General features: G+C 40.2%; 1 protein-coding gene and 1 pseudogene across 1 annotated transcript in view; one reads left to right on the plus strand and one right to left on the minus strand.

The window, feature by feature from the left end:
• Nucleotides 1-25,430, plus strand: part of ZZEF1 (zinc finger ZZ-type and EF-hand domain containing 1) — a gene marked incomplete in the record, with an annotated part of 722,361 nt that overhangs the window by 690,638 nt on the left and 6,293 nt on the right. The window contains 1 exon segment of the mRNA XM_053707503.1: nt 4,021-4,092. Within this exon segment, the coding sequence (XP_053563478.1) occupies nt 4,021-4,092 (72 nt within the window).
• LOC128653930 (myosin regulatory light chain 2, smooth muscle minor isoform-like) lies at nt 6,500-7,990 on the minus strand (annotated as a pseudogene).

The raw sequence follows: 25,430 nt of genomic DNA on the forward strand, positions 1-25,430 counted from the left end.
GATGTTGCAGCTGCATCAACTTTTTGGTTGGAAAGCTTAGCGCAACAGGAAACAGATTATGATTTGTCTAGCATTGTTAGCTTGCTTCAACATGCTAATCATTTTATCTGTGATGCTATTTTTTATATCATCAATATTGATGTTAAAGCTATGTCTTTAGCTATTTTAGCTAGAAGAGCTTTGTGGCTCAAATATTGGAATGCTGACATGGTATCCAAGTCTAGATTACTATCTCTTTCTTTCCAAGGTAACAATTTATTGGGTTCTCAGTTGGATTCAATTATCTCAACTGTCACTGTATGGTATGAGTAAATCTAAAGCTTTTAATCGTTTTCATTCCTTTCGACAGAATAAGGAACAGAAGGCCAATCCTTCCCCCAAAGAATCTGGTTCCAATTGGAAACCTTCTTCAAGTTGGAATAAATCCAAGCCTTTTAAGAAACAAAAAACCCCAAGTCTGCATGAAGGTGCAACAATCTTTCCAGCTCAGCTGGTGGGGGGCAGAATAAAATTTTTCCAAAACATTTGGGCAGATTCTGTCCAAAATCAATGGATTCAGAGTATTGTCTCTCAAGGGTATTGAATAGGTTTCAGAGTAAGACCTCCTGTGAGACTATTTTTTTCTCTCACACATCCCAGCAAATCCAGTAAAGAATCAGGCTTTTCTGAAGTGTGTTTCAGATCTAGAGCTTTCAGGGGTAATCTTACCAGTTCCGTTTCAGGAACAGGGTCTGGGGTTTTATTCAAATCTACTCACTGTCCCAAAAAAAGAAAATTCATTGAGGCCAGTTCTGGATCTGAAAATTTTTAATCGTGCCAACTTTCAAAATGGTGACTATAAGGACTATTCTGCCTTTTGTTCAGCAAGGTCATTATATGTCCATGATAGACTTACAGGATGCATATCTTCATATTCCGATTCATCCAGATCACTATCGGTTTCTGAGATTCTCTTTTCTAGACAAGCATTACCAATTTGTCGCTCTTCCATTTGGCCTAGCGACAGCTCCAAGAATTTTTTCAAAGGTTCTAGGTGCCCTACTCTCTGGCTGATATCTTGGTACTATCTCAGTCTTTACATTCTGCCGAATCTCACACAAATCAACTAGTGTTGTTTCTTCAAAGACATGGTTGGAGGATCAATTTACCAAAAAGTTCCTTGATTCCTCAGACAAGGGTCACCTTTTTAGGTTTCAAGATAGATTCAGTGTCCATGACTTTGTCTCTAACAGACAAGAGACAAATAAAATTGGTTTCAGCTTGTCGAAAAGTTCAGTCTCAATCATTCCCTTCAGTGGCTATGTGCATGGAAGTTTTAGGTCTCATGACTGCAGCATCGGACACGATCCCCTTTGCTCGTTTTCATATGAGACCTCTTCAGCTTTGTATGCTGAATCAATGGTGCAGGGATTATACAAGGATATCACAATTAATAGCCTTAAATCCCAATGTTTGACTCTCTCTAACTTGGTGGTTAGATCACCATGGTATAGCTCAAGGGCCCTCTTGTTCGTCCAACCTGGACTGTAATTACAACAGATGCAAGTCTTTCAGGTTGGGGAGCTGTCTGGGGATCTCTGACAGCATATGGGGTTTGAAAATCTCAAGAGGCGAGGTTACCAATCAGTATTTTAGAACTCCGTGCTATTTTCAGGGCTCTTCAGGTTTGGCCTCCTGTTGAAGAGAGAACTATTCATTTGTTTTCAGACAGACAATATCACAACTGTGGCATATGTCAATCATCAGGGGGGGACTCAAAGTCCCCTAGCTATGAAAGAAATATCTCAGATACTTTCTTGGGAGGAATCCAGCTCTTGTCTAATTTCTGCGGTACATATCCCAGGTGTAGACAATTGGGAAGCGGATTATCTCAGCTGTTAGACTTTACATCCTGGGGAGTGGTCTCTCCATCCAGATGTGTTTTTTCAGATTGTTCAAATGTGGGGTCTTATAGAAATAGATCTGATGGCTTCCCATCTAAACAAGAAACTTCCCAGGTACTTGTCCAGGTCCAAGGATCCTCAGGCGGAGTCAGTGGATGTGTTAGCAGTTAGTTTTATCAACCTGCTTATATCTTCCCACCTCTAGTTCTTCTTCCAAGAGTGAGCTCCAAGATCATCATGGAACAATCGTTTTTGTTTCTGGTAGCACCAGCATGGCCTCACAGGTTCTGGTATGCGGATCTTGTCCGGATGTCCAGTTTCCAACCTTGGCCGCTTCCTTTAAGACCAGACCTTCTGTCTCAAGGACTGTTTTTCCATCAGGATCTCAAATCATTAAATTTAAAGGTATGGAAATTGAACGCTTAGTGCTTAATCATAGAGGTTTCTCTGACTCAGTGATTGATACTATGTTACAGGCTCGTAAATCTGTTTCTAGGAATATTTATTATCGAGTTTGGAAGACTTATATTTCATGGTGTTCTTCTCATAAATTCTCCTGGCTTTCTTTTAGAATTCCTAGAATTTTACAGTTTCTTCAGGATGGTTTGGATAAAGGTTTCTCTGCAAGTTCCTTGAAGGGACAAATCTGTTTTTTCTGGGGGGGGGGGTTCACAGAAAGATTGCTAAGCTTCCTGATATTCACTGTTTTGTGCAGTCTTTGGTCCATGTCAAGCCTGTCACTGAATCAATCTCTCCTCCTTGGAGTCTTAATTTGGGTTTGAAGGCTTTACAGACTCCTCCTTTTGAGCCTATGCATTTTTTGGATATTAAACTACTTTCTTGGAAAGTGTTGTTCCTTTTGGCTATCTCTTCTGATTGAAGAGTTTTCCGAATTATCTGCTCTTTCTTGTGAGTCTCCTTTTCAGATTTTCATTCAGGATAAGGCAGTTTTGCGGACTTCATTTAAGTTTTTAACTAAAGTTGTGAATTCTAACAACATTAATAGGGAAATTGTTGTTCCCTCTTTGTGTCCTAATCCTAAGAATTCTTTGGAGAGATCCTTACATTCTCTGGATGTTGTAAGAGCTTTGAAATATTATCTTGAAGCTACTAAAGATTTCAGGAAGACTTCTAGTCTATTTATTGTCTTTTCTTGTCCTAGGAAAGGTCAGAAAGCTTCTGTCATTTCCTTGGCATCCTGGTTAAAGCTTTTGATTCATCAGGCTTATTTGGAGTCGGGTCAGGCCCCGCCTTAGAGAATCACAGTTCATTCTACTAGATCAGTTTCCTCTTTGTGGGCTTTTAAGAATGAAGCTTCAGTTCATCAGATTTGCAAAGCAGCAACTTGGTCTTCTTTGCATATATTTACTAAATTCTACCGTTTTGATGTATTTGCCTCTTCGGAAGCAGTTTTTGGTAGAAAAGTTCTTCAGGCAGCTATTTCAGTTTAATTCCTCTGCTTATGTTTTAAGTTTTTTCTTTTCAATTATGAGAAAAACTTATTTTTTGGATGTGGATTTAAGTTTTTTCAGCTTAAAAAGGCTTTTCTTATTTTTATCCCTCCCTCTCTAGTGACTCTTCTATGGAGTACCACATATTGGGTATTACTATCCCACACGTCACTAGCTCATGGACTCTTGCCAATTACATGAAAGAAAACATAATTTATGTGAGAACTTACCTGATAAATTCATTTCTTTCATATTGGCAAGAGTCCATGAGACCCACCCTTTTTATGGTGGTTATGTTTTTTTGTATAAAGCACAATTATATTTTCAGTTCCTTTTTTTATGCTTTTTACTCCTTTTTCTATCACCACACTACTTGGCTATTCGTTAAACTTAATTGTGGGTGTGGTGAGGGGTGTATTTATAGGCATTTTGAGGTTTGGGAAACTTTGCCCCTCCTGGTAGGATTGTATATCCCATACATCACTAGCTCATGGACTCTTGCCAATATGAAAGAAATGAATTTATCAGGTAAGTTCTTACATAATTTTTTTTTTTTTAATTGATTTATTTATTTAGTTTGGTTTGTAAAACACTTCTTTATGAGAAGTTTAATAGGATCCTACCATGAATGATATAATGTTTTCCATCAAATATCTCATATTAATTATTATCTATTTTCATTACAGGATTTAGGATGTTTGCAGGATTTTCTCCTAACACTTACTACAGATGATCAAATATCTCAGTACACAGAACAAGTAAGTGCTATCTCCTTACATTTCATTACTTTAACTTTAGTTGTGTTAAATGGGTTTTTGATTGTTCATACCAGTATCTTTCACTAGTGGTAATTTGTCCCGTTTTGCAAAACACCCCAATTCCGCCAGAATAAAATTGTGCAAGTTCTGCATCTTCAACCTTGGATACTATATTTTTATTTCTGTCCTCAGTATAGGATGGGGATTTTTCCCTGTACCAATGTTCCTGTCATATTTCACTCTTGATAGACATTTATCAGACAAGTAATTTGAGACTGTGGGGTAGTTTTGTACTTAATGATGCAGTAGGTGCATATGTTGGCAGAAACAAAAATCTGATTGGTGCTCTCCCTTTCCATACATCCTTTCCCCTTCCTGCTTTTTTATTCTATGGGGACACCATACAGTTATATATGGACTGGCAATTCCGTCATTAGTCTCCTCCTTTCCTGGATACCTTGTCTTGATCACAACTTTAGAGGAGCAGGTTAGGGGTATGTCACTGAGAGAGACAACTGTTCATCACTGGATCCATGAATTATGCATTTCTTGAATCCCGCTATACTGTTGTGTGGATATCCCATCCCTGCCATATAGATTTAATGTCCTGTTTTACTGGGCTTTGAGTTTATGACTTGGTGTTTGCTTCCACATACCTGTGTTTCACAATTTTCTAATATTACCTTTATAGCACTTTTTAAGTTTTGCTGCACATAACATTATTGCACCATAATACATGTGCTGATTTGCTTCCTTGTGATTGTGACTGAAAAGGTTAAAGGGACAAGACTTAAAGGCAAGCTGAATTATTAAACTTCCGTAATGTTGCATTTAGCTGTGGATCTGAAAAGTTTTCAGTTAGTACCTAAAGTTTAATGTTCACTCACTACAGCAGTGCCTCTCCTCTGTAGCTATGTTAAATACATTATAAGCAGTTCTGAAGATTTGGATTTGGAGGTCCTTGCTTTTTTGCTTCTCCCAGAAACCTATAATTCCTAAAAGTACTATTTTCCTTATGAGGAGATCAAGGTTAAATCCAGGACTAGTGGATATGCTTGTTGCAAGAATAGTTTTTTTGGTTTACTTTTTTGACAGAGAAGCAGCTTTAAATGTGTGATTCTGTTATTATCAACCCCTTTTGGAGGTTTCTCTTGTTAGTCAGGATATTTAGGATTCTCTAATACTAGATTGTATTGTGACATTTCTTAAATAGTTTATTGCTTTGTTATTTTCTGTGTATAGTTCATTTATTACCATTCATGTCTTGTTAGAAGCATACTAATTATTACAGGGATTTAGATTTTGATTCCCTTATTATTTATCCTTTCATTATTCAACAGAAAACAGGTCTCATCCCAGGTTTTGTATTCAATTTTTTTGTATTTAAAAATCTGAGCCACAGTTGATTGATCAATTTTTGTAAAATTATTCTATATGTTTCTGAGCTTTTATTCTGGCTGTAGAAGTGAAGTCTTCCAGAAAATCAAGAGGGTTGTAACTGTGAAGTTCACTTCACCATGTCTTGACTTAGTCTGCTAGAAACGCTATTGTCGACCATTCCCTTAGACAAATTTCTGTCAAAATGTAATTTCAAAAACTCATGGGGCCCCATGATCTAAACTTCTTGTCAGTACTGCGAGGACCCTTAAAGAATTATTACAGTGATTTAGATTCCCTTATTTAGTCATATCTCTTATTCTGACAAGTGTATTCATGACTACCTTAGAATTTAAGGTTGTTTGTCTTTATGTTCTCATTCATACTTATGTAAAAGTAATAATGCACAACATAGCTGTCATATCTGTAATGAGATGTTAACATCTAGCTCATAAAGTCTCCAAATTTGGCAGAAAACTATCTATAGTTTAGTTAATGTGACAGCTCATAGCACCAAAATGTGGATTATCTCCTGTTAGGAGAATGAAGTTGATCTGTAAGAAATTAATCTTTTATGACTGGACATTATTGCTAGATTAATACAAGAGAAAGAACAGAGGCATAGTGGGGCACACTTAGGAGGATTATTACTCAAGCAGTGTGAGGTGGGGTTAATTCCATATGTAATATGAAGTTCCTTAAAACATAATGTTTATTATAGTCAGTTTAAAATGTGGTTAGTGTTGTGGACCATGCCACCATTTAAGCTAACATTCATCACAAGAAAGAAAAGAATAATAAAAAATAATAACACACTATGTGCTCTCAAAAACGGAGTAAAACTCCTTATGCCATATTTAAATGTTTCATATCAAAGACTGAATATTGTGCTGGCAGTTATAACCATTCATTAAGATTATATAATAGTTCACAGGGAGAGGTGCGGATAAAGAAGACGTTCACTAGTCTTACAGTGGCTCAGTATCTAATCAGAGCTATATATCTGTTGCCTGTATAACAATTACATCTATTCTTTTTTCTTTTTTTTTGTTGAAAAGAATAATGTTTTATTCACTCCATAAAAATGCAGATATAGGTGATATGATATGTAAAATGTGACAAGCATCTACACTTAGCTTATTGAGCATGCCACAGTCATGGACTCACTACAGACTTTATTGAGACTGCTTCTTTAAACACCTCTCTCATTGTTCAGAGTGCTGGGTCTTTTAGAATTCTTACTTAATGCAGAGGACAAAAAGTACATGTGCAGTATACAGAGCTGCCAGATACAGGGGTATGATCATTGGCAGGTGAGGCAAGGGCAATTTAATAGGACATTAGGAACGTTATAGGCTAGTGGTTAGTTGAAGCTGAATACCAGACTTACGCATTCAGGCAAAAAATGAAAGGTTCACAAAAAGATATGAATTCCCTAAGAGAATTTACAAATATATGTCTAACTAATAAAAGGCAAGTATGTTTGGGCAAATTTTTCAAGACTTGAAACTGGTCTTAATGTCTATATTCCTTGCTTTTCTTTTTAATGAAAACAACTTATATTTTCTTTAACAAAATACCTTCCTACAATTTATGTTTTGAATAACTAATACTGGAAATATACAAATTGTCTTCCCTCTTGCAGATCACAGTGAGAACATTTAATTGACAGTCTTATTTCCAAAGTTTTTCTTTTAATATTTTTTTTTTTTTACAAAATTGCAAAATATCCAGCTTGACTTGAAAAAACAAAAAAACAGATTTGTTTCTCTGTTGTGCAGATTTTCTACTCATTACTTGCCATTAAAATGTCCCACTTACAGCTCCTGTTTCCAGTTTGGTTATATAAGTGTGCGTGTGTGCCATATTGGCTTGGATAAATCCATAAATACACAGAAGGTAAGGTCTAGAGAGCTAAAGGCATGCAATGAGTTCTATTAGAAGAAACGCAGGACAGGAATTGAGCAGATTTCTTCTTCAGACTGGAATGCCAGCTTAGTCGTCTTTGTCTTTAGCTCCATGTTTTAGGATGCGTGTAAACTCAATATAATTGAAATTGCCTTTCTTGTCAATTGGTGCCTCTCTGAAGAGCTCATCCACTTCCTCATCTGTGAATCTATCACCCATGATCCTCTTGGATAAAGACAGTTCCTTCTTCATCAAAACATGCAAAGGCATTTCTGATGACATCTTCTGGGTCTGTCCCATTCAGTTTCTCACCAAACATAGTAAGGAACATAGTAAAATTTATGGGACCTGAAGCTTTGTTCATCATAGCTTCAAGATATTCGTCTATAAGATTCTTACCCAGAGAAGCAAGCATGTCATGCAAGTCTTCTTTATCAATAAATCCATCTCTGTTTTGATCGATCATGTTGAATGCCTCCTTGAACTCCTGGATTTGAGACTGATTAAACATGGCAAACACATTGGATGTGGCACGCTGAGGGCGCTTCTTGGTGGTCTTTGTCTTTGCCCTTTTGCTCGACATGGTGGCAGTGTATTTGTCTAACGTGCACAAGAGAAGAATTCCTCGGCTTGGACATTATTGCTCCAAATAACAGAAATATCTTAATATACATCTTTTCTCTCTGTTCTCTTTTTATTTCATAAATGTGGTTAAGTCCATAATTCATTACTCCTGGGAATTTCACTCTTGGCCTCTAAGAGGAGGCCAAAACTTCAAGAGCATTTAAACCCTCCCATCTCACTGAAAAGCCTGTATTATCTTTTGCTTCCACAGGAGGAAGATGAAGAATTGCACTGCTCCAGATTCTTAGTTGACAGTGGTCCTCAGACCGATTTGAGGCCCATTTCCCTCCTCAGAGAGCTGCTGTTTGGGACAGATGGTAGACTGGAGTATTGGGTAGTGACATAATTACTCCCAATAAGGAGTTAGTCACAGGCCCTGCCACAGGTGTCGCAGGGACCAGTTATTTAGCTTCTTTTATTGGTTTGTCACATAATCCACACTGGATGGGCTATCTACTGGGAGCAGCTTTCCTCTGCAGTTTTGTTTTTTGGGTACTTCTGTCTTTTTAGTGCATGTTGCGTTAGGGTTTACTGCATGTTGGCCCTTTACATATTATTTTGGGCTCTTATGTGTTAACGCGGGTCTGCCTCTCATTTTCCGGGCGCTCCAGTTTGTTAGTGCGCATTGGCCTTCATCTAAGTGTCAGGGTCCATTTTTTTGTGTGCTCGTCTGCTTTTATTGTTTGGTGTTTTTTTATTTATTTTTTATTTAGCTAGCTCCCTTGGCTTAGCACATGCTGGCTCTGCTTTGTCCTCATGCTTTTGGGTTAGCGCAAGTCCTCTCACGTGTTAGCACGGGAATTTTATAATTCCTACCTCACTAATACAGATGCATTCTCTTCATGCTTAGCACGCCTCTGTAGTAAAAGAAGGGGGCGCAATGGCACCACTGGTTGTGAATAGGGAATATAATTATTGATACCAATGTGTAATAATAATGGGGGGAGAAAATTAAATCCTATATTCCACTCACGTAACTAGAGCATCAGTGTGAGGTGCTGTGTACTCGTAAACTTTGAGCAAAAAGATTGGGGATCAAAATCTCCAGGTGTTGTACACATAAATAGCACTCTTATTCCCTAATGTGGAATTATCAACTGAGTTACAAGATAGCGGATCAGTGAGATGAATTAAAACATAACTTTTATTGGACTATTGTTGAAATAATGGAACTAACAATACAATTAAAAACCCAGGAATATAACATCTTTAATAGGAATTAAACAGAGCTTAGAAATGACCAGATTGGAAAAAAATTTTTTACTATGAATTGCAAATGTTAGTTGTTAATCTCATAACATAGGATTTGCCTATTATATTGACTGTCCAATCTAAGTAGAAAAAAGAGAATTTACACTTGTAAATGCAATAATGTACCTTATTACAGTACGTTATTTGACAGTAAGGCTAGCAATGATGTTGATGGTTATGGTATATTTTGGTATACCATGTACTTGTGCATTATGTTTATATCACTTTCGGATCTACTTAGTGCATTTGGAGGGCTTGATACACAAAGAATAATTTTAATAAGTTCTCCTGTATTTGGGGTAATGTTAATATTTGTAGTTGGTGAGCTTCCTAATTTACATAGACGAGAGATAATTCGGGATATTGCTGTTATCTGTTTGTAGCAGATAAATATTGCTGCCAATATATTTAATAATGTTGCAAATATAAGTAACAGTCACTTAATTTAAAGAATCCCTTAATTCCCCTGTCTTGTATGGTATTAGTACGGAACTAAGAAATGTTCTCCCTGAATGATGGTCAGATATACTGCAGGCAAGTACTTTGCCAAAAATATATATAAGTATATCTCATGTGATTATCAACATCCTTATACTTGTTCAAATGTTCCAAGTAGATAGCAACAACTCAGAGATGCTAGTTCAGTATAGTCTATTCGCTCACACCGCAATATCAAACATAAAGTGAAGTCTACCTTCTGACTAAGTATAATATATTACCGAATGCTACAACCTTAATTTCGGATATTAAATAGATTTATTAAATATTCCCCATAGGTTGAGAATTGGATTGTATGAGGCACAATTATAAAAATAAGTTTCACCCCCTTGACATCCTTTAGTTTAACCGGAGCAATAATGCTTTTCTATGAATTATAAAGGTGTGATACTAGGTTTGGTTTTTTATCTGTTATTACAAATGCTCCTTTACTTGACCAAAATCAAAGGTGCCGGTTCCGATTTGCACTATCTTATTGGTATCTGTTGCCTTATATCTTAATTGTGCTAATCAATTTTACTCAATAGCACTATGCCAATAATAAACATATAAGGATTTTGGCTAGTAATTATAACAAGATTACTGTAGAATGCGTGTTCTCTAAAATGCCGTTATAAGAGCATCACAATAGTATCAATAACCAAATATGAGTAAATTTAGCCTTAGCCAATGCCTGAAATACTGTAATATATCTGGTCATATCTGTCTCTTATAGTCACTCCTTGTAAAAGTGAACAATAGCAAATTCCCTGAAGCTAATATTTAATTATATGCAAGCCACAATTTGTGACTCCGTTATTTAGCCACAAGCTAGGTTTAGATGGTCACCAGTTACATAAAAAATTAGAGTTGATTCCTGATAATTTAAAATTAACACACACTATAAGGAGCCCATTATCTCCCAACCTCCCCTGACATGTTTCGCCGAGCAATTCGGCTTTCTCAAAGGGTTAGCACGCCTCTGTGTTTGTTTTTTGTGAAGGTGTAAGATTGGCTAAACTTCAATAGCCAGTGTATATTTTTTGTGTATATTTACATCAGGGCTCAACAAAAACAGGAGCCAGGGAGCCAAACGCTCCTTGAATTTTACCCTAAATTTTTGGGTTATTATCCATACATCTATATACAAATACTACTGTCTGGCTCCTAAAATTATGACTGGCTCTTAAATTTTAAACATATTTGTCAACCCCTGATTTACATGCTATAGAGGGTCTCTACAACACTTTGTACTTTCCTTATTTATTCAGTATATAGGATATTTCTGTTTAAATCTCTGACTGTGTATGCTGTATTGTGTCTCCCACATTTGTTGGCTATTGTGGTATTATTTTGTCTGTTTTCCTAGATGATGGAGCATACTTCTTAATAGGGACAGTCTACTCCAAAATTGTGATTGTTTAAAAAGATAATCACTTTCTTTCCCATTCCCCAGTTTGGTATAACCAACACTGTTATATTAATTTACTTTTCTCTTGTTAAGTGTGTTCAGTCCACGGGTCCTCCATTACTTATGGGATATATTCTCCTTCCCAACAGGAAGTTGCAAGAGGATCACCCAAGCAGAGCTGCTATATAGCTCCTCCCCTCACATGTCATATCCAGTCATTCTCTTGCAACCCTCAACAAAGAAGGAGGTCGCGAGAGGAGCTGGAGTTTTTACTTAACTATTAACTATTCTTCAATCAAAAGTTTGTTATTTTAAATGGCACCGGAGTGTGCTGTTTTTCTATCTCAGGCAGTATTTGGAAGAAGAGACTGCCTGCGTTTTTTATCTATGATCTTAGCAGGCGTAACTAAGATCCACTGGCTGTTCTCGACATTCTGAGGAGTGGGGTAACTTCAGACTGGGAATAGCATGCGGGGTCCTCCGCAAATGAGGTATGTGCGGTACTTTATTTTCTGGGAATGGAATTGACTAAGAAAATACTGCTGTTACCGTATGATGTAAGTACAGCCTTAAATGCAGTAGTAGCAACTGGTATCAGGCTGATAAATGTATGCGCAGTCGAGTTATATTCTAGGGACTAGAATTTGACTGAGAAAATACTATTAACACTGAAATAATACTTAAGCCTTCTCTGCAGTGGTAGCGACTGGTAGCAGGCTTAGTGATAGCTTTGCATGACATTGAAAAATGTTGTTTTTTAATAAAACGTTTACTGGCATGTTATTCGTTTTTTGTTTTTTTTTGTGAGGTACTTTGGTGATAAATCGCTTTGGGCATGATTTTTTCCACATGGCTAACATATTTTTCTGCATGGAAACCGTTATATCAGGGCTCCCACTGTTGTGATTGGAGTGGGAGGGCCCCTTGTTTTAGCGCCTTATTGCGCAGTTAAAATTATTGCACAGTCTTTCTGCTTCTTCCTCCTTGATCCAGGACGTCTCTAGAGAGCTCAGGGGTCTGCAAATTTCATTTGTGAGGGAGGTAATCAGTCACAGCATATCTGTGACAGTGTGCTGACTGTGATTAAAAGCGTTAAATCTTAATTGATATCTGTTTTATCCGTTTTGGGTATCGAGGGGTTAATCATCCTTTTGCTAATGGGTGCAATCCTCTGCTAATAGTACACTTCTTGTTAAGAATTGTTTAATTATATCTGTATTTTGAAGCGCTGCAGCGTTTTTTATATTGCTTGTAAAACTTATTGAAAGTGATTTCCAAGCTTGTTATTTTCATTGCTAAGTCTGTTTTAACATGTCTGATTCAGAGGAAACTGTTTGTTCATCATGTTCAAAAGCCAATGTGGAGCCCAATAGAACGATGTGTACCAATTGTATTGATATTGCTTTGAATAAAAGTCAATCTGTACCGATAAAGAAGCTATCACCAGACAACGAGGGGGAAGTTATGCCGCCTAACTCTCCTCACGTGTCAGTACCTGCGTCTCCCGCTCGGGAGATGCGTAGGATTAAGACACCTAGTACATCTAGGCCCTTACAAATCACTTTACATGATATGGCTAATGTTATGAAAGAAGTATTATATAATATGCCCGAATTAAGGGGCAAACGCGATAGCTCTGGGTTAAGGACAGAGCGCGCTGATGACACCAGAGCCATGTCTGATACTGCGTCACAACTTGCAGAACATGAAGACGGTGAGCTTCATTCTGTCGGTGACGGTTCTGATTCGGGAAGATAGGATTCAGAAATTTCAAATTTTAAATTTAAGCTTGAGAACCTCCGTGTGTTACTAGGGGAGATATTAGCGGCTCTGAATGATTGCGAGACGGTGGCAATTCCAGAGAAATTGTGTAGGTTGGATAGATACTATGCGGTACCGGTGTGTACTGACGTTTTCCTATACCAAAAAGACTTACAGAAATTATCAGTAAGGAGTGGGATAGACCCGGTGTGCCTTTTTCCCCTCCCCCGATATTTAGAAAAATGTTCCCTATAGACGCCACCACACGAGACTTATGGCAGACGGTCCCTAAGGTGGAGGGAGCAGTTTCTACGTTAGCCAAGCGTACCACTATCCCGGTGGAGGATAGCTGTGCTTTCTCAGATCCAATGGATAAAAAATTAGAGGGTTATCTGAAGAAAATGTTTGTTCAACAGGGTTTTATATTACAGCCTCTTGCATGCATTGCGCCTATCACGGCTGCAGCAGCATTCTGGTTTGAGTCTCTGGAAGAGGCGATTCGCACAGAGCCGTTGGATGAGGCCTTGAGCAAAGTTAGAACCCTTAAGCAAGCTAATGCGTTTGTTTCAGATGCCGTAGTACATCTAACCAAACTTACGGCTAAAAATTCCGGATTCGCCATACAGGCGCGCAGAGCGCTCTGGCTTAAATCCTGGTCAGCGGATGTAACTTCCAAGTCTAAACTACTTAACATTCCTTTCAAAGGGCAGACCTTATTCGGGCCCGGCTTGAAGGAAATTATTGCTGACATTACGGGAGGTAAGGGCCACGCCCTTCCTCAGGACAGGGCCAAACCAAAGGCCAAACAGTCTAATTTTTTTTCCTTTCGTAACTTCAAGGCAGGAGCAGCATCGACTTCCTCCGCTCCAAAACAGGAAGGAACTACTGCTCGTTACAGACAAGGTTGGAAAGGCAACCAGTCATGGAACAAGGGCAAGCAGGCCAGAAAGCCTACTCCCGCCCCTAAGACAGCATGAAGTCAGGGCCCCCTATCCAGAGACGGATTTAGTGGGGGGCAGACTTTCTCTCTTTGCCCAGGCTTGGGCAAGAGATGTGCAGGATCCCTGGACGTTAAATATTATATCTCAGGGATACCTTCTGGATTTCAAATCCTCTCCTCCACAAGGGAGGTTCCATCTTTCGAGGTTATCGACAAACCTAGTAAAGAGAGAGGCATTTCTACAATGTGTACAAGACCTCTTAATCATGGGGGTGATCCACTCAGTTCCGCGATCGGAACAGGGACAAGGATTTTACTCAAATCTATTTGTGGTTCCCAAAAAAGAGGGAACCTTCAGACCAATCTTGGACTTAAAGATCTTAAACAAATTCCTAAGGGTACCATCGTTCAAGATGGAAACCATTCGAACCATCTTACCCATGATCCAAGAGGGTCAATATATGACCACGGTGGACTTAAAGGATGCTTACCTTCATATACCGATTCACAAAGATCATTATCGGTACCTAAGATTTGCCTTTCTAGACAGGCATTACCAGTTTGTGGCTCTTCCCTTCGGGTTAGCCACGGCCCCGAGAATTTTTACGAAGGTTCTGGGCTCACTTCTGGCGGTACTAAGACCACGAGGCATAGCGGTGGCTCCGTACCTAGACGACATTCTGATACAAGCGTCAAATTTTCAGAATGCAAAGTCTCATACAGAGATAGTTCTAGCATTTCTGAGGTCGCATGGGTGGAAAGTGAACGTGGAAAAGAGTTCTCTGTTACCACTCACACGGGTTCCTTTTCTAGGGACTCTTATAGATTCTGTAGAGATGAAGATTTACCTGACGGAGTCCAGGTTATCAAAGATTCTCAATGCCTGCCGTGTCCTTCATTCCATTCCAAGCCCATCGGTAGCTCAGTGCATGGAGGTAATCGGCTTAATGGTAGCGGCAATGGACATAGTGCCATTTACGCGCCTGCATCTCAGACTGCTGCAACTATGCATGCTCAGTCAATGGAACGGGGATTACTCAGATCTGTCCCCTTTGCTAAATCTGGACCAGGAGACCAGGGATTCGCTGCTCTGGTGGTTGTCATCTGTCCAAAGGAATGACCTTTCGCAGGCCAGATTGGACGATTGTAACAACGGATGCCAGCCTTCTAGGCTGGGGAACAGTCTGGAATTCCCTGAAGGCTCAGGGATCGTGGACTCAGGAGGAGAAACTCCTCCCAATAAACATTCTAGAATTAAGAGCAATATTCAATGCTCTTCTGGCTTGGCCTCAGTTAGCAAAGCTGAGGTTCATCATATTTCAGTCGGACAATATCACGACTGTGGCTTACATCAATCATCAAGGGGGAACCAGGAGTTCCCTAGCAATGTTGGAAGTCTCGAAGATAATTCGCTGGGAGGCGGATTTCCTAAGTCGCCAGACTTTTCATCCGGGAGAGTGGGAACTTCACCCGGAGGTATTTGCTCAACTGATTCGTCGTTGGGGCAAACCGGATCTGGATCTCATGGCATCTCGCCAGAACGCGAAGCTTCCTTGTTACGGATCCAGGTCCAGGGACCCGGGAGCGGTGCTGGTAGATGCATTAGCAGCCCCTTGGGTTTTCAACATAGCTTATGTGTTTCCACCATTTCCGTTGCTACCTCGGCTGATTGCCAGGATCAAACAGGAGAGGGCATCAGTAATTCTGATAGCGCCTGCGTGGCCACGCAGGACCTGGTATGCAGACCTAGTGGACATGTCGTCCTGTCCACCATGGTCTCTTCCTCTGAGGCAGGACCTTCTAATTCAGGGTCCTTTCAATCATCCGAACCTAATTTCTCTGAGGCTGACTGCCTGGAAATTGAACGCTTGATTCTATCAAAGCGTGGGTTTTCGGATTCGGTTATTGATACATTAATACAGGCTCGGAAACCTGTGACAAGAAAAATTTACCATAAGATATGGCGTAAATATTTATATTGGTGCAAATCCAAGAGTTACTCATGGAGTAAGGTTAGGATTCCTAGGATATTAGCTTTTCTACAAGAGGGTTTAGAAAAGGGTTTATCCGCTAGTTCGCTAAAGGGACAGATTTCAGCTCTGTCTATTCTTTTACACAAACGTCTGGCAGAGCATCCAGACGTCCAGGCCTTTTGTCAGGCTTTGGCTAGAATTAAACCTGTGTTTAAAGCTGTTGCTCCTCCGTGGAGCTTAAACTTGGTTCTTAAAGTTCTTCAGGGTGTTCCGTTTGAACCCCTTCATTCCATTGATATTAAGCTTTTATCTTGGAAAGTTTTGTTTTTGATGGCTATTTCCTCGGCTCGAAGAGTCTCTGAGTTATCTGCCTTACATTGTGATTCTCCTTATCTGATCTTTCATTCAGACAAGGTAGTTCTGCGTACTAAACCTGGGTTTTTACCTAAGGTTGTTTCTAACAGGAATATCAATCAAGAGATTGTTGTTCCATCGTTATGTCCTAATCCTTCTTCAAAGAAGGAACGTCTTTTGCATAATCTAGACGTGGTCCGTGCTCTGAAGTTCTACTTACAGGCAACTAAAGATTTTCGACAAACTTCTTCTCTGTTTGTCGTTTACTCTGGACAGAGGAGGGGTCAAAGGGCTTTGGCTACCTCTCTCTCTTTTTGGCTTCGTAGCATAATACGTTTAGCCTATGAGACTGCTGGACAGCAGCCTCCTGAAAGAATTACAGCTCATTCCAGTAGAGCTGTGGCTTCCACCTGGGCCTTTAAGAATGAGGCCTCTGTTGAACAGATTTGCAAGGCTGCAACTTGGTCTTCACTTCATACTTTTTCCAAATTTTACAAATTTGACACTTTCGCTTCTTCGGAGGCTGGTTTTGGGAGAAAGGTTCTACAGGCAGTGGTTCCTTCTGTTTAATGTTCCTGCCTTGTCCCTCCCATCATCCGTGTACTTAGCTTTGGTATTGGTATCCCATAAGTAATGGATGACCCGTGGACTGAACACACTTAACAAGAGAAAACATAATTTATGCTTACCTGATAAATTTATTTCTCTTGTAGTGTGTTCAGTCCACGGCCCGCCCTGTCTTTTTTTGAGGCAGGTTCTAAATTTTAAAATTATAACTCCAGTCACCACTGCACCTTATAGTTTCTCCTTTCTCGTCTTGTTTCGGTCGAATGACTGGATATGACATGTGAGGGGAGGAGCTATATAGCAGCTCTGCTTGGGTGATCCTCTTGCAACTTCCTGTTGGGAAGGAGAATATATCCCATAAGTAATGGATGACCCGTGGACTGAACACACTACAAGAGAAATAAATTTATCAGGTAAGCATAAATTATGTTTTTAGCTTTGTGATTACCTTGTATCTAAGCCTCTGCAGAAAGCCCCCTTATCTCAGGGCTGTTTATGACTTGCATTTTAGCCAATTAGTGCAGTCTCATTTGTGACTCCACAGGGGTGAGCGCAGTGTTATCTATATGGTACACATTAACTAGCTCTGTCTTGCTGTGAAAAGCTTATAAAATATACTGAGATAAATGTGACCTGCAGGGACTTCAAAACAGGCAGAGATTTAGCGTTTTAGATGTTATACATCTATTAATATAACAATATTGGTTATGCAAAGCTGGGGATGGGTAGTAAAGGTGTTATCTATCTTTTCTTTTTAAACAATAACATTTTCCCTTTAAATTTAGATCCTTTAACGGATAGATCTGGTGAGTAAATAACTCTTTTTCCAAGCAAAGACCTTCTTTGTCAGTGCAAGATGTCATTGTTTCTTTTTAAAGACACGATGAGTCCACGGAATTCATCCTTGTGTGATTTCACCTCCTGGTCAGCAGGAGGAGGCAAAGAGCACCACAGCAGAGCTGCTATATATAGCTCCTCCCTCCCCTCCCACTTCAGTCATTCTCTTTGCCTACGTTAGTTATAGGAAGAGGTAAAGTGAGGTGTTAGTATAGATTCTTCAATCAAGAGTTTATTATTTTTAAAGTAGTGCCAGAGTGTGCTGCTTTGTCTAGGGTGTAGCCGTATTCCATATCAGTCTCTTCAGTAGAGCTCTTGGTGGCTTTAGAGCAATAGGAACTTGTGGGACATAATTCTCACTGCGCCTCCTATATATTTCTGCTGCCCTAATCCAGATAGCCTAAGCATCTTTTTAACTCAGGCTTATCTTATTCCACAGGGCTATAGGAGGGAGTGGACCTCTTAAACCTGTCGGACTGTCATGCTGTCGGGCAGCATTTAAGGTAAGTGCTAACTTTATTTACTCTGGGGATTACTCTCAGAAAAAAGTGGGCACTTAAATTTATTTTCAGAGGCATAAGACTTAGTCAAAGGTCACTAGGATTCTTATGTTGGGACATTTATCCCTCTTGGATGGTATGGAGGGTGTTTGTTTGTGGACAACCGTGAGTACAGACACTGGGCTAAGGGAGAAGGCTTGGAGTCTCTTGCAGGAATTTTTGTAAGCCTATAAAGTTAAAGCAGGCTAAAAAAGAGGGTTCTGGCTATTTTTTATTGGGAATGGTGGCTGCGGTTATTAGTTTCAGTTTGTTCCGATGTCGGGTACTGGGTTACGCCCACGATGGGCGGGGCTATAGTTTGCGTGCTGTTTTAATTTCATTGCGCAGTCTTCATCCGACAAAGGTGGATGTTTATTCATTTTGCTCTGCTACCGCATGTCTTGCTGAACTAACAGACAAGCGGTTGTAGAGGTTTTTTTGTGCTCTTGAATTCCGGATCGTCATCTGCATAGTCTACAAGTGTTCCAGTCTGGGAGTGATCTTTGGCAGGTTGGCACCTCAGCAGAGTTGCTGAGGTGTATAGGTGTCATTTTTTTGTATTTGTATCAACTGCTGGGTACGTTTTTTATGAAGCAGTAAAAAAGGTGACTGTTTAAAATTTAAAGTCACAGTATCGTTTTTTTGTCAACAAATTTTTATTAATAATTTGTCTGTTTTTTTGCACTTATATTTTCCCTATAGTCTAATAGTTGCTTTTGCTAACTCTTAAAGAGACAGTAAGGTTTGTTTTTTCTTTTTTGAAAAAAAAAATAACTTTTATTTTTGTATTGCAGTATGGACCTAAGAGCATGTATTGAAAGGGCCTTGAGTTATAAAGAAAAGATTTTTCATGAGCAAAATTTTTCAAAGGCAGATACTTCTCAGGAGTCTAATGCTGAGAGTCAGAGTATGCCGCAGTTTTCTCCCCAAGCGTCCCAAGATTTAACGCCCGCACAAGCAGTGCCCTGTACTTCTACTCCAGTGATTGCTGGAATTACCTTAAAAGACATAGCTACAGTTATGTCTTCTACAATTTCTGTTGCGTTGTCTGCTTTTCCTGTGCTTCAAGGCAAGCGTAAGAGGAAGGACAACCACGTAATAAATGAGGTTTCTGATACTATGGTGGCAATCTCGGATGTACCCTCCCAGGGAGCTGAGTAGGAGGGTATGGAGGTTCTATCAGAAGGCGAGGTTTCAGACTCAGAGGTGTCAATACCTTTGACTGATTCAGAGGTTGTTTCTTTTAGGTTCAAACTAGAACACCTCCGTCTGTTGCTCAGGGAGGTTTTAGATGACTGTGATTCTACAGTAGTGGCCGATCTTGCGAAGTCGAGCAAGTTGGATAGATATTTTGAAGTTCCTTCTTACTCAGACGTTTTTCCAGTACCGAAGCAGACTTCGGAGATTATTCCAAGGAATGGGAGAGACCAGGTATTCCCTTTTCTCCTTCTCCTATTTTCAAGAAAATGTTTCCTATAGCGGACGCTGTCAGGGAAACTTAGCAGACGGTGCCTAAGGTGGAAGGAGCTATTTCCACTCTAGCCAAGCGAACTACTATTCCCATTCAGGATAGTTGTGCTTTTAAAGATCCCATGGACAAGAAATTAGAGGGACTACTTAAAAAGATTTATGTTTACCAGGGTCTGCTAATGCAGCCGGCTGCGTGCATTGCTACGGTCACTAGTGCAGCAGCTTATTGGTTTGATGCTTTGTCTGAGTCTCTCAGAACTGAGACCTCTTTAGAGGAGATCCAAGATAGGATTAAAGCTCTGAAGTTGAATAATGCCTTTATTACAGATGCTTCTCTGCAAATTACTAAGTTAGCAGCTAAAAGGGATTTCTATTCTTGCCCGCAGAACTTTATGGTTAAAACCTTGGTCTGCAGACGTGTCATCCAAGTCTAAGCTTCTGGCTATTCCTGATAAAGGAAAGACCTTGTTTGGACCTGTCCTGAAGGAAATTATTTCTGACATCACGGGAGGTAAGGGTCATCTCCTTCCTCAGGATAAGAGTAATAAACAAAAAGGACGACAAAGTAATTTTCGTTCTTTTCGTAATTTCAAGGGAAATTCCTTCTCTTCCTCCTCTAAACAAGAAGGAAACTGTTCGCAGTCTAAGCCTGTTGCTGACTCCAAAACAGCATGAAGGGCATGGCCCCCGATCCGGGACCGGATCTGGTGGGCGGCAGACTTTCTTTCTTCGTTCAGGCTTGGGTGCGAGAAGTTCAGGATCCCTGGGCTTTAGAGATAGTGTCCCAGGGATACAAACTGGAGTTCAAGAAATTTCCTCCCAGAGGAAGATTTCTTCTTTCAAGATTATCTGCAAACCAGATAAAAAAGGGGCATTCTTACATTGTGTAAGAGACCTCTCCTCCCTGGGAGTAATTGTTCTCATTCCAGCACAGGAACAGTAGCAGGGGTTTTATTCAAATCTGTTTGTAGTTCCCAAAAAAGAGGGAACCTTCAGACCTATATTAGATCTCAAGAGTCTAAACAAGTTTCTCAGAGTTCCATCATTCAAGATGGAAACTATTCCGACCATTCTTCCATTGATCCAGGAGGGTCAATTTATGACAACAGTAGATTTGAAGGATGCATACCTTCATGTTCCTAAGGTTTGCTTTTCTAGACAAACACTTTCAGTTTGTGGCTCTTCCTTTCGGGCTGGCCACGGCACCCAGAATTTTCACAAAGGTTCTGGGGTCTTTGCTGGTGGTTCTAAGACCACGGGGCATTGCGGTGGTGCCTTAACTGGACGATATTCTGATCCAGGCGCCATCTTGTCAACAAGCAGGTTCCCATACCGACATTGTACTTTCCTTCCTGAGGACTCACGGGTGGAAGGTAAATCTGGAAAAGAGTTCTTTAATACCGAAAGCAAGGGTGACTTTCTTGGGAACTGTAATCAATTCTATATCCATGAGGATTTTTCTGACAGAGGTCAGGAAATCAAAGATTCTAGATACCCGTCGAGCACTTCAGTCCAATCCTCGGCCGTCAGTGGCCCAGTGCATGGAAGTAATCGGATTGATGGTGGCAGCAATGGACATCATCCCGTTTGCTCGGGTTTCACCTAAGACCTCTGCAGTTAAACATGCTCAGGCTGTGGAATGGAAATTATGCAGACTTGTCTCCTCGAATAACCCTGGAGCAGGAGACAAGGGATTCTCTTCTATGGTGGTTGTCTCTGGATCATCTATACCAGGGAACATGCTTTCGCAGACCATCCTGGGTGATTGTGACAACAGATGCCAGCCTTCTAGGGTGGGGAGCTGTCTGGGGTGCTCTAAATACTCAGGGAGTGTGGACTCCGGAGGAATCTGTTCTTCCTATAAACATTCTGGAGCTGAGAGCGATCTTCAATGCTCTTCTAGCCTGGCCTCAGTTGGCCTCGGCCCAGTTCATCAGGTTTCAGACGGACAACATAACGACAGTGGCTTACATCAATCATCAAGGAGGAGCGAGGAGTTACTTTGCAATGACCGAGGTAGCCAAGATAATTCAGTGGGCGGAGGCCCACTCTTGCCATCTGTCAGCCATCCATATCCCATGGGTGGACAATTGGTAGGCGGACTTTCTGAGCAGACAGACTTTTCATCCGGGAGAGTGGGAACTCCACCAGGAAGTATTCTCCAACCTAATTCTCAAATGGGGTCGGCCGGAGTTAGATCTCATGGCATCTCACCAGAATGCCAAGCTCCCGAGATACGGGTCGAGGTCCAGGGATCCCCAGGCAGAATTGATGGATGCTCTGGCGGTTCCTTGGTCCTTCAATCTTGCATACCTATTTCCTCCGTTTGCGCTTCTTCCTCAAGTCATTGCTCAAAACAAACAGGAGAGGGCATCAGTGATCCTCATTGCTCCTGCGTGGCCTCGTAGGATTTGGTATGCTGATCTGGTGGAAATGTCATCACTGCCACCTTGGAGACTTCCGTTGAGAAAAGACCTCATTCAGGGGCCCTTCCTTCACCCAAACCTAGTTTCTCTGAAGCTGACTGCTTGGAGATTGAACGCTTAATCCAAGCGGGGGTTTTCCGATTCGGTCATAGAGACCATGATCCAGGCTCGTAAGCCTGTGACTAGAAAGATTTACCATAAGACATGGCGTAAATATCTTTTTTGGTGTGAATCCAAAGGCTACTCATGGAGTAGAGTCAGGATTCCTAGAATTTTGTCTTTTCTCCAAGAAGGATTGGAGAAGGGTTTATCGGCAAGTTCCCTAAAGGGTCAGATCTCTGCCTTATCTATTTTGTTACATAAACGTCTGGCGGATGTCCCAGACGTTCAATCCTTTTGTCAGGATTTGGTTGGAATCAGGCCTGTGTTTAAATCAATTACTCCTCCATGGAGTTTAAATTTAGTTCTCAAAGTTCTTCAAGGGGTTCTGTTTGAGCCTATGCATTCCTTAGATATTAAGTTGTTATCTTGGAAAGTTTTATTTCTTGTTGCCATTTCTTCAGCTCGAAGAGTATCTGAACATTCGGCGTTAAAATTCAATTCTCCTTACCTTATTTTTCATTCAGATAAGGTAGTTTTACGTACTAACCTAGGGTTCCTTCCTAAGATTGTTTCAAGCAGGAACATTAATCAAGAGATTGTTGTTCCTTCCCTGTGTCCTAATCCTTCTTTTCAAAAGGAATGTCTTTTACACAATTTGGACGTGGTCCGTGCTTTGAAATTTTATTTACAAGCGACTAAGGACTTTCGTCAGTCGTCTTCTTTGTTTGTCGTTTTCTCCGGGAAACGTAAGGGTCAGAAAGCTACAGCTACCTCTCTTTCTTTTTGGCTGAAGAGTATCATCCGTTTTGCTTATGAGACTGCTGGACAGCAGCCTCCTGAAAGGGTTACGGCTCATTCCACTAGGGCTGTTGCTTCCTCCTGGGCATTCAAAAATGAAGCTTCTGTAAAACAGATTTGCAAGGCTGCAACTTGGTCCTCCCTTCACACTTTTTCAAAATTTTACAAATTCGATACTTTTGCCTCGGCTGAGGCTGTTTTTGGGCGAAAGGTTCTTCAAGCAGTGGTGCCTTCCGTTTAGGTTACCTGTCTTGTCCCTCCCTTATCATCCGTTTACTCTAGCTTTGGTATTGTATCCCACAAGTAAGGATTAAATCCGTGGACTCATTGTGTCTTTAAAAAGAAAAGAAAATTTATGCTTACCTGATAAATTTATTTATTTTTATACACGATGAGTCCATGGCCCACTCTGTTCTCTGAGACAGGTTATTTATTTTTGTAAACTTCAGACACCTCTGCACCTTGGCTTTTCCTTTCTCTTCCTAAACTTCGGTCGAATGACTGGAGTGGGAGGGAAGGGAGGAGCTATATATAGCAGCTCTGCTGTGGTGCTCTTTGCCTCCTCCTGCTGACCAGGAGGTGAAATCCCACAAGTAAGGATGAAATCCGTGGAATCATCATGTCTAAAAAGAAATACATTTATCAGGTAAGCATACATTTTCTTTTTTAAGCTATGGAATTAAACTTTTAATTGAATGTCGGTAAACAGATTATCTTCAGTTATGCTTGATTATTCTCTGCTAATTCTGGGAATAAATAAGCATAGTCTCCACTGATTATCTAATTTCTTTGGTCATTGAAAAGGAATAAATTGATGCTTAGATGTCTTGCTGCGTGAGTGTTTCCATTTTGTCCAAGCGTTGACTCTTCTTTTGCTAGTAATTACTTAAAGGGCCACTGTAAGTAAATATTTTCTATGCCTGTTACTAACTAACTACCCCAAATTCGCTTTTTATCAATAGCATTTCATTAACATATCTCTACCGTATATCAGAAATCTTGTCTGCAAATTTAATTGTTTCCAAACCCACTCCGTGGGTATCCTTTGCTCTGTACCAATCCGTTTACAATACCTAGGTTTCAAAATGGCGCTTTAAACACAAAGTTATTGGTTTAAGTATTTTGAACATGCAGTGCTGAAAATAGTGGGCAGGATAACGTGACATCATCGGCGAATAAAAGATATAACTTTTAGAACGTTATGAAACTTTGTTTTGGAGAAAATATAGGTCAGTAGGTTTTAATTAATCTTTATTAACTTTAATATGTTAGTTGTTTAGCTTAAAAATTATAACAGAAAGTAATCCTTTAAGGTAAAAGTGTTTCAGGTTAGGAATGCTTTTACCTAGGTCTACCGTGGCAATAAAAACTGCACTCTACATCACTAAGGTGTAGGAACAAAAGGAAAAGTCAGTCACCTTGAACAGGTGAAAATTATTAAAGGCTTAGGTCTAGATTACAATGGACCGTAAAAATGGAGGCACTATTGTGTACCAACATCATAGCGCCCCCAATTTTACTTCCATATTACAAGTTAAAAGTAAAATTGTAGCGCTCAAGTGAAAGCCTCGGGCTTGCTGACATCTTATGGTCGGATAGAGCATCTGAGCTAAGTCCCTCACCTAATAAATTTCTATGGGAGCTGCAAAACCCAGGTCTAACACAAAGGTGTGCTAAGCTGAAGGTGCGCTAAAAATATTAATAAAATAGTTTAGTATAAAATTATATTTTTAATGGGGGTGTCTGGGCAGCGCCTAGTTTGGACGCAATAATTGCAGCTGCTTAGGTAGCGCTACTAATCCGCCGATTATCTAGAGTCCAAGGCACCATCTGAGGTTTTTTTTTTTTTTGCTATATATAGCCTCAAGAATATTTGATGAGCCAAATGATCTCACTTGTGTTTTATTTATGACTCCCACACTCAAGTCCAGACTGTTGAGACGCACTGAATAAGAGGCTTCAGCACACACCCCGCTACTGGGGCTACTGTTTGCACCAAGTGGGAACTCGTCAACGCCTAAATGTGATAATTTAGTGGTGGAACCCTTACTGATCTTTACCTGTGAGCATGGAGAATATGGATTGCCAGGCTAGAGAGACGCATTGAAGCAATGTTCTCCCGCCGCCTGTACTCTAGTGTTGCAAATTATCTGGATTGCCTTCCTAAGGGAGAAGGTTTTCCACTGATTTTGACGGCTTTCGGCTCCTCCGCAGGCATGGAAGAGGGGGATTGTGATGCAGGTCATCTTGAGCCACAGAGTGTTTGCTTTACTCATACCAGCAAGTCCCCCAGATGCTTAGTAACTACGGAGAGCAGCAATGACGAAGACTTTGTCATGTATAATCCTGAGATCGTCCATGCTGACCAATATGATCATGCAGCGTTTCAGCTCTTACATGGTCCTTCTAAGCTGGTGTCAAAGGACTGGCATTCTGTAAATGGTATATTACTTTCCTTGTACTACCCATCTTGGAATTTACTGGCTTATAAATGGAAAGAAATATGTCTGTGAGGAATACCAC

Source organism: Bombina bombina, chromosome 3, assembly GCF_027579735.1.
Source record: "Bombina bombina isolate aBomBom1 chromosome 3, aBomBom1.pri, whole genome shotgun sequence".
In the NCBI taxonomy this organism is placed as follows: domain Eukaryota; kingdom Metazoa; phylum Chordata; class Amphibia; order Anura; family Bombinatoridae; genus Bombina; species Bombina bombina.